Source organism: Podarcis melisellensis, assembly GCF_964234715.1.
Source record: "Podarcis melisellensis genome assembly, chromosome: 13".
In the NCBI taxonomy this organism is placed as follows: domain Eukaryota; kingdom Metazoa; phylum Chordata; class Lepidosauria; order Squamata; family Lacertidae; genus Podarcis; species Podarcis melisellensis.
Window position 1 is genome coordinate 39,899,116 of NC_138545.1, and position 10,020 is coordinate 39,909,135.

Genomic DNA, 10,020 nt, shown 5'->3' on the forward strand with positions numbered 1-10,020 from the left:
AAGCCTGGAGAGCGAGAGGGGTCGGTGCGCACTGACCCCTCTCGCTCTCCAGGCTTCAGCGAAAGCCTGCATTCGCCCCATAGGACGCACACACATTTCCCCTTCATTTTTGGAGGGGAAAAAGTGCGTCCTATAGGGCAAAAAATATGGTAATCTGTATCGACTGTAAGAATTTAGAACTATGAAGAACTGGTGCCAGATTACCTTTTATTTTGTTGTTGCCTCTTCCTTTTATTTTGTATTGCATTATACTATAAGACTAAGAGCGGGTGTTGTAGTTTTTGAATCTTTCTGAAGCACCTATAAAACCTAAGGCACTTTAAAAACCAATTATAGTTGTTATTGTCGCTGAGGGCTGTTTTTCTAAGAATCCCAAGAATGTCAGGATCCCATTTTTGCAACCAATTCAACATGCAACTCCGTCCATAAAAATAAGATGAAACACAGAGCAATTCAGTCTTGAACATTTAGTTTGGATGATGTTATGATATGCTAGTGAAAACAGAAGAAACCTGAGAGAACTGGAGATGGCTGACGGAAGAGAATGCCAAGGTCAGAGCTGCCTAAGGTCCCAGCTCACAGAGGACCAACGCCAGTTCTTGTTATATACAAAAGTCTTTATTAAGGTTCAGTTTCGATTCCAAAGCCGCGGCGCGCAGCTCTACGTCTCAACCCTAGACCGCTGAAGCTCCGTCTGAATCTCCTCCCCCCAGACACCAGTTCAAGACCCTAGCCTTGCTCCACCTCTTCCTTTGCTCCTTTCTCCTCTGGGTCCTTCTGCCCGCCGGGGTGTTGCCCTTTCTGGACTCTTCTGATGCTGAAGAGTCTCCGGATTCTTCCCCCTCCCTCCGGCGTGCTTTAGGACCTGGCTCCCAATCCTCGCTCCCAGCTGTCCCGCGCGCCTGTGTATTTGAACTTGGCGCGCGCGCGCCCAGCCGGCAACTTTCCTCCTGACCGTTACGCTGCTTCTGTCACTGCTTCCCCCTTCGGGGGGGCTCGCTGGATCTGACTTCCCCTCTATTTCCTCACTCAGCGACAGGGGCGTGGTCAGCCCTGCCTCATCTTCTCTTTCCCCTGGAGTGGAAACCGGTCCTGACATCTGGGACTCTTCCCCCCCCGCTACGCTCTGGTGGGGAAACTGGTCCCGATCTCCAGCTGCTGCTTTGGGAGTCACCGCTGGCTCCTTGCTCCTGGTGCCTCCCTCCCGGGAACTCCCTTGCCCTGGCTATGGGTGCCCCCTTCTGTGAATCTTCCGACTCACTGGACAGACTCATGGAATCTCTTGCCCCACTGTCTTCCTCACCTACACTGCCCTCGGATTGTTCCCCTTCGCTCTCCGCTTCCTCCTTCTCCTGTGCCTCCACTCCTGAACCCCTGACAGCCATCAACACTGATGTGGGATTTAAAACAAAGAATGAAAGAAGTTACCAAAAGCAGATACTTGATATAAGAACAGAAAAGAAACTTTAGTTATAGGAATGTCTAGCATTGTGTGAGAAGGTAACTTCTCAAGCTTCCCAGGTAAGTTCATTACTCAACTGATAAAAAGCATTCAACTTCTACTAATGCTCACTGCTCATATATTATGAACTTTTCACATCAACTCCAAAACGAGCTGCAGAGGTCATGAATGCCAAATTATTTTCGAAGTATGTTTGATTTCTGAACATTTAGAGGTCATACATGCATTTTGCTTCAGCAGTGTTCTCCATCCGCATGACGGCAAGTAAAAGATGCCAAAAGTTGACACTCTAGATCATTTGATGTTCACCAAGCCTCAAATGAAAGGTTGTGTACACATGCTTTTGGTCAGTGAGCTGTGCTGATACCAACCTTTGCAACGCCAGCTCCAGTGAACCTGGCCTCCAACAGTTCCTGCCGTCGTGGGTCCAGGCTATGCAATTCTTCCATCATATCTGCCAACAATGATAGACAACACAGTGTATAAGTATCCAATGCAGAAATAATTAAAGCTTGCCATTATTGGGTTGAAGTCAAAACATTAATATAAGGAAACATTAATAGCATTAACCAATCAAACATAAAGGGGTATATAGTGATACAACACTGTTGTTTTAAATGGTGTCATTATAACCAGAACTGTGGGTAACAATTCTTATTTTGCCAATAAAATGATTCCCCGGCATTGCTGGGTGGTTTCTTTGTGTATGGACTAACTACTCTTCCCTTACTATGCACAAGTGAATGTGATTTAATTATCCTTCCCCACCTGGATCAAGAGCACAGTTTGGATACCCAAAATTCCTTTCTCTCTTACCCTAGTAAATGTCTGTGGAACAAGCATTTTTAACATAATATCATTAGTAGCAACCGCGTAAGATCTCCAGTAATCAAGAAGCTGAGATTGTAAGGGGAAATGAATAGCAATTCACCACTCCTAAAAAGAGAAAAGGCAAATGCTAACATGCTGAGATGCACTATATATATATTTAATTGCTTCAGTCCCGTATCACACATACAGGACTGGGTATGTTCATTTCTGAAGGACCTATTTGACCCTAATACAGAATATTCCTCATTCTGAGAAACATGTTGTTGCTATCCCATGCTTTCCTATGAAGAGCAAGAGAACACTGAAGATACTGCATTTGCAAATCACACTCTGCCAAAGTAGCAACATGTGTTTCCACTGGCAGCTCAAAAGTACTGGACAATCTCCCTTCATTAACCACATTTCACATCAAAACACTAATAGAGAACAGGACATGGGGCTGGCCTTTCTATTCCATATACAGTTGTACCTTGGTTCTCGAACAGAATGCGTTCCAGGAGTCCATTCGACTCCCAGAACCATTCAAAAACCAAGAAGCAGCTTCCGATTGGCTGCAGGTGGTTTTCAATTGTTCGGAAGCCGAAATCTACGAGTTCCAAGGCATTTGGCAACCAGCGTAGGACTGTAAATATACTGGAAGCCTATTTTCCTATGAATGTTGTATCTCGGAGATTCTGGTCCTCCATCAGTGTGGCACAATTCTTCAGTTTGCTGATGGGTTCTCCTCTGTGTTCATGTGAAGCCACTCTTAGTAACTTTCCTCTGAAGTTGGTTAACAATATCTGGTCCCTTATAAACAATTAAACATACACTAACAATAAAGTCAAACAAGTGAAACAAATGTATTGTGTTTCAAAAAGTTCACTGTCAACCTAACTAGTAAATATAGCTAATACAATATTTCATTCCTGTTTACAAAAGTCAGAAATAATACATATGCGTTTGCAAGCAAAACAGTCATTTCCTCAGTGTAGAGATAGATCCTTGACCATGCATTCTTCTACCCTGCAATTTCTAGACCAACCCCTCAAAAGTTACGCTAAAAATATCACAGAAATGAAAACATTTGTGGATAACAAAGGGACAAGGTCTATTTTCTTCTCAATTCCCTTTAGCATCTTCCTAGACAGATCTACCATGAGCTTGACTGCTGAAGAGTACACAACCAAACACTAAAACAGAAACAGAGGCCACAACATGGGTCAGATAATAGAACTGTAGAATTGGAAGGGACCACAAGGGTCATCTAGTCTAACCCCCTGCAATTCAGGAATCTTTTACCCAACATGGGGCTCAAACCCATGACCCTGAGATTAAAGATTTCATGCTCTACCAACAGAGCTAGCGTATGTGTATAGCAAGAGTTCTTGGGAGTTCTTGAAACATTTCAGACTGGCTCAGAGGCAATACTAAACTATAATTAAAAGAATCTATGTTTAATCTTAAATATGGTAAGGGGGGGAAAAACCAACTTCATGCCATAGTTTATAAAGATGGCTTGGTTCCACAAAGTATAAAGTTAACCATAGTTTAGAGTTCATATGCAATGCCGAAGAAGAAACTTCCAATCTCCTTTTTGCGATTGTGTCAAAGGATAGGAGGAGAAAAGTGCAAGCCCTGAAGGAGGCCAGGCCAGTTCCCATAACCCTAGACTATGGTTCAGGTTGTGTTATAGCACCTAAACGGAGCAATTATTTAATAATTGATTGCCAGAACAGTAGAAAACCAAAGTGCATATGTCCCTATGACTCACACTTTTCCAAAGGCATTGTTTCCAGAACTATTTATTCACTTTCATTTCCCCAACTAAAAGTTAAAACACTGAATCACTCTGGACCTCTAGCACATGCTTAGAAGGAACGTTCCTGAAGACCACCAATACCCTTTAGAAAGAGGAAGGGGGGTGGGAACCAGCTACTGACTTCATATCAGTTGTTCTGTTTGCTCTCCATTTTGTCCCCATTATCACTTTTCTAGAAGACTGCAGCAGAAGAAAAAGCATCAAGTGGAATTTTTAAAAATCACTAGTCAGGGAGTTTTTAACAGCAGCCAGGATACTTAAAGGACTGCTTTCTCCCGCTCATTAAGATATTTTGAGGAGACTCTCTTCTGAATCCTGCCAACATCACAGTTGTGTTTGGCTGGGATACAGCTGCACCCAGATTTTGAAACTCCCTTCCCAGGGAACCTCATTTCCCCATCTTTCTTTAGCATTTTACAGTGGTACCTCGGGTTAAGTACTTAATTCGTTCCAGAGATCCGTTCTTAACCTGAAGCACCATTTAGCTAATGGGGCCTCCAGCTGCCGCCGTGCTGCCGGAGCACGATTTCTGTTCTCATCCTGAAGCAAAGTTCTTAACCCGAAGTACTATTTCTGGGTTAGCGGAGTCTGTAACCTGAAGCGTATGTAACCCGAGGTACTACTGTATTTGCTATCTGTTATCTGCTACCTCCTTTTAGCTGTTCAATAGTCTTGTTATCATGCTATCAACCACTGAAATGTTTTAAAATGGAAAGTCTAGTTATATATTTATAGCGAGGGTGTGGAACCTATGGCCTTCCAGATATGGTTGCACAACTTCCATCATCTCTAACTACTGATATGCTGGCTAGGGCTGATGGACAACTCCACTGAAGTCCAACAACATATGGATGGCCACAGGTTCCCCATCTTTGACTTATAACAGATAAATAAGACGGCAGTGCTGTAGTGTTGCTGGTGATAGTCTGAAGAACATGTCAACAATATGACCATACGGCTACAACCTTAGCCACACTTTACTGTGAAATATACATATCAGTATATGTGATGGGACGTCCAAATAGGCTTTTTTATAAATCATAGTATCTATTAGAAGAAAATGGTTCTAATTGAGTACGCTTACAAACATTCCAAAATCTCCCAATAAGGCTTCTAAAACAACTCAATAAGCTACAAAGGAACCAGCTGGGAAGATAATGAAGCATTCATAATTATTAAAAGCATTCAAGTTTAAAGCAGCCACACAAAGGTGGGTTTGTCACCTCGGGGACTTCTGAACCCCTAAAGTGGGCGGGCATCTGAGAAAGGCATTTGTGCATGTTTTAAACAGACTTCTGATCACTTTCCCCTCAAGGCATGTTAAATTCCCTGAAGTGGGAATTGAGCATCTCTCATGCATGCATGTATGTGTGCGGAATGACGATAAAGCAAACAAACTGTTGTTTCGTGGCATTATATGAAATGATAAACGAATACCTAACGTCCCTCAATTGAGTGTCCCCCTCGCCCTGACTTCTACTTCTTGCTATTCCAGCGGACACCTTTATTTCACTTTGTAACCTCCAATCCCGCTCGCTTTATCCTTGACTTCTCAAGAGATGGCCCTACAGTTTAGGACTTGAGACCACCACCTTGTTGGAATTCACAATACAGTGGTACTTCGGGTTAAGTACTTAATTCGTTCCAGAGGTCAGTTCTTAACCTGAAACTGTTCAGCACCACTTTAGCTAATGGGGCCTCCCGCTGCCGCTGCACTGCCGGAGCACGATTTCTGTTCTCATCCTGAAGCAAAGTTCTTAACCGGAGGTATTATTTCTGGGTTAGTAGAGTCTGTAACTTGAAGCATATGTAACTCGAGGTACCACTGTAGTTAAAACAGGAGCCAATGGTTCTCCACACCCGCTGCATAAGTGTTCTCCACACCCAGGCAAGCATCCATCCCCTTACTCCAAGCCTACTCACTTGTTCTTATGGGATGGGGACCACCTCTTTCACTCCAATGCGGAGTGACAGAACAGCACCCCTTTCCCCTCCTGCTTTAACACCTGCTAACCTATCAACCCCCCCATTTTTATTTTAAATAAGCAGTAACAACCCCTACCCACACTTCCAGCTGTGGCGACTCCCACCCGCGGGGGCCTGCCGTCCCCAGAGGCCGCTGACATCTCACTCTCCCCTTGACCGGAAAACAAAACAATCCCCTCACGACCAGGCCCAAGGACCTGAGACCTCTAGGCCCGGCAACCCACCCACCCCACCGCGCCCCGTTCACGGACACGGGTGGGCGCGACCCTCTCCCAACCACGGAAAGTTACCAAGGCAACGGAGCCCCCCACCCCACCCAGCACGCGAGAGGGAGGCTCTTCCGCCCCCCCCCAACCGACCAGAACGTTCCCATAGCAACAGCCCGGGCGCGCTTGCCCCCCCCCACAGCTCGCCCTTATTTTAAGCCCCCACCGGGCTTGCAACTTCTAATTAGGCAACGTAGGCCAGTCTCGAGGCCTACACGAGAGAACGGCCACCACGCGCGTTACCTCTTCCCCCCCCAAAAAAACCCCCACACACGTCGCCCCAATAAAAACAACCCCACAGTAATATGAGGGGGGTCTCTCCCCCCTTCCTCACACACCAAGGCCTACACGGGCATGTATGGGTCCGTCCCCCCACAACGTTACCATAGTAACCCGGGCCCCTTTCCCGAGGTTGGGACACGGGGGGGGCGCACTAGCCCTTCTTCCGCGGCGTTGCTATAGCAACCGATAGGACGGGGGGGGAGGCGAGGCCTACACAGACCGTTGACCCCCCCTCAAATAAAATGTCACCAAGTGTAACGGCAACGGAGCTGGGGGTGAAGGAGAAGCCCCAGCTGCAAGGCCTACCTACCCCTCCCTCGGAAAGCGCCGCCGCCGCACCTCTTCCCCGACCCTCCTTAGGCCTATCAGGGGAAGGCCGGCCTGTTCGCCCGCTCTCCCGCCGGCCACGGCCTGGATGGAAGGGCGGCGCGGGAGAAGCGAGCCTCTCTCTCCCCGCAGCGCCCGTCCGCAACGTGGGGCCGAGGCAAGGGATGCCCGGGACGCGCGGTCTCTCTCACCTGTGGCGGCGGCGGCGGCTCGGCTGGGCTTCGCTCCTGGGCCAGCCGGTTGGTTGGTTGCAGGGCCCTTTTTTGCCCCAAGGAGAAGACGGGGAGATGGAGAAGGAGGGATCACCGGAGGAAGGTGGCGGTGGGAGAGCAGCTGCTCCTCCCGCGCCCTCTCGGCGGAGACCGAGAAGGGAGAGAAGCGAGCAGGCAGGCCGTAAAATCCCCGGCCTCGCGTAGGCTCCCCGCCCGGCAAAGGTAGCCTCGTTCCCGAGAGGGTTGGGGCTCTCCTCCTCCTCCTCCTCTTTTTCCCCCGAGGAAGGGATTAGGGATGGGTGGGTGGGAGAGGGGGGGCGTTTACCCCCCAAAATGCTATTCAGGTGGGGGGGTTGGTTGCAAGTTGCGATCAATGGGGGCGGGGCAGCCCCCCCACATTTCACTTTTCTCCCCCCCCCCAGCTCTCGCCTATACACCCCTTTCTCCCCCGCCCCCCTTTACTTAGGCTTTTTTTTTTTTTAAGCCCAGCCCCCGGATCGATTGGTGCAAGGAGAAGAGGTGTTGGGGGGGGAACCACTTGTGAAAGCACGTGTTGTCTCGCGAGATTTGCACGGGTGGGAGGTTGGTGTGCGCGGTGCGCGAGGTGGGGCGGGGGGGGGAGGTTGAGTCGGTGGTGGTGAGAAAAAGGTTGGGGGAAGGGGAGAGGTCAGTGCAAGGAGGTGCTAAAAACCTCGGGGTGGGGCGATGGGAGGGCCCGGGCTGCATTGCATTGCATGTTGCTTTTTAAATTTTATTTAACCGTGCCTTGTTTGCGGGCACCAGGCTAAGCGGGGCTTTTGCAAAAAGCGGATGGACACCCCGCCACCCCCCCACCGTGGGGATTGTTTCAGAATCCAGGACCGTGTCCGGCGTGACAGGTGGAAAAAAAATTGCTGAGTCAGAGCTTTCATCAAAGGGATGAAGGGCATGGAGACTTCATTCCTTCTTGGGGGGGTCCCAGCAAAACGAAGAATGGACCCATATACTGGGCGAGGGGGTGTTGGGATACACACAGGAAGGTGGTTCATTCAAGGGGGGCGTGGCCGCCTTTGTATTATAGGGACTTAAGGTAGGTGGGTATTTTTTCTGCATTGTGGTCAGGTGCAGGCAGTGGGTTTGTCTCCAAAGGGATGGGGCTCTGGGTCTGGGGGTGTTATTTGCAGAAGGGGAAAGGGGTGTGTGGCTCTTGTTCTTCGGAAGCTTCAAGGCGAGATATATATATATATATATATATATATATATATACAGTTCAACCAGTGTGTTTTTTCATCAGTGGCATTGCGGGAGGAAGTGAAGGATGCGGAAGTGTTTGGGCTGATTTGTGAGCATGTGGGGGGGATTTCCTGACCCGGAGGAGAGAATGTGAGTGTACAAAAGGCGTGAGGTGGTTTAGCAATTCACAAGAGTCCTATACATGATGTATCTCAAAAGCCGATCAGCGCGAGTTCAGTGGAGGCTGCTCCCAGGTAAGTGGGTACAGGATTAGTTGGGAGATGGATGGATGTTTTGCCTTGGAAAGGTGTAGGCATCATGGGGGAAAAACCAGGTTGAATCACAAGCAGGCATGTGGAGGTGCTGGGGTTTATTTCAAAGGACAAAGGTTTGTGTGTGTGGCTTCTTCATTTGCTGGATCCAGGAGAAAGCCCAACAGCGTATGACTAGATTAATTCGTGGGATTCAGATATAATTGTGAAACAGTGGCTTGTTTAAAGCTATTGCTAAGGCAGGGGTGGGGAATGCCCAGTCCTCCCCATTTAGCCTGAGGCCATTTTGGCCAAGCCACACCCACGTTGGGTATTTGTTGGCACCAGTCCAAGTTTGTGTCAAATGGGGCTTTCAGTGGGGTTTCTGAAGACTCTGCAAGGGGGAAAACAGGTCACCTGATGTCATTGCCCACCTGTCAAACTTTGCCCGTTGGGGGTTAGGGAAGATGACAATCTGGTCCCTCAGGGTAGAAAGGTTCCCACACCTGAGCTAATGGAGGAATTCACACAGTGCTAAGTATGTGTCATGAACTGGTTTGGATGCAGAGGAGCAGTGGGAGACACCAGCTGGGGAACCCCCAAGGGAACCCTCAGGGGAAGAAGGCTGAGGGCCAGAGGATTGGTGGTGGAATGATGATGATGAGTGGTAAGAGGGAGAAGAGGGAACAGACTGGGAGAAGGAGGAGTCAGAGGCTGAAGAGGCAACAGGGTTTAGTGAGCAGGAAGAGGCTGTGGCAGAGAGCAGCCCAGAACCAGTGGCAGAAGAGGTGGCTAGAGAGGAGGGAGAGGCAGAGATGAGGCAGGCTGCTGAAGAAGCCAGGGGTCTCCCCCTCCTGCTGCGTCCAGCTCCCCTCTCCCCAGTCTACCAGAACATGCAGAGAGATGAAGAAGATGGAGCAATGAGAGACAAGAAGAAGGAACCCAAGATTGCTTGGGAAGGACCTGGGAAAGGAGACTTGGGGAGGTGGGGATCTCACAACTGACTCATCGGGGCAAGATCTACTGGGAAGAGTTGCTGTGCTCGCTAGGCCTGGTCTCTGAGCTTGTTTTTATTCTTTGAATAAAGAGACTTAACTTCATTGACACCGTGTGAGTTATTGCTGACCTGCCCATGGCACGCCCCCTGAGAGTATGTGCAAGAACAGTCATCCCCACTAATGCAGACAGAAAGAGGGCACAAACGTTTCTCTTATGTTTTCAGCTAACCACTGTTACCCATTTGGAATCACAATAAGCCACAGTATATTTGTGGAAGGAATGAGTAGGTGAGCCTATGGCTTATCTCTCTCTTCTGGGTATGGTGGTCAACAGCCTTTATTTGTTTTTGATTAACCAGTCTCAAAATTTGAATAAATTTTACAGACCGTGG

General features: G+C 48.4%; 1 protein-coding gene and 2 long non-coding RNA genes across 7 annotated transcripts in view; 2 read left to right on the forward strand and 1 right to left on the reverse strand.

The window, feature by feature from the left end:
* Nucleotides 1-7,576, reverse strand: part of TLK2 (tousled like kinase 2) — a 38,966-nt gene extending 31,390 nt beyond the window's left edge. Inside the window, exons 1-2 of one of the 5 annotated variants that reach the window (XM_081883985.1) lie at nucleotides 7,147-7,576; nucleotides 1,834-1,916 (exon numbers count right to left, since the gene is read on the reverse strand). In XM_081883985.1, coding sequence (XP_081740111.1) covers nucleotides 1,834-1,914 — 81 coding nt within the window. In that variant the 5' untranslated portion in view covers nucleotides 1,915-1,916; nucleotides 7,147-7,576. Of the gene's footprint in view, nucleotides 1-1,833; nucleotides 1,917-6,156; nucleotides 6,282-6,730; nucleotides 6,763-6,934; nucleotides 7,116-7,146 lie in introns of those variants that run through there. The other 4 variants (XM_081883987.1, XM_081883988.1, XM_081883984.1 and 1 more) reach the window with 4 other exon arrangements.
* The window catches only part of LOC309354443, a 609,149-nt gene that overhangs the window by 415,378 nt on the left and 183,751 nt on the right, over nucleotides 1-10,020 (forward strand). The gene's annotated exons all lie outside the window — the stretch shown is intronic.
* On the forward strand, nucleotides 7,847-9,730 carry LOC309354404. The gene is made up of 2 exons (XR_014162263.1): nucleotides 7,847-8,156; nucleotides 8,441-9,730. It is a non-coding gene; the product is annotated as an uncharacterized lncRNA (long non-coding RNA).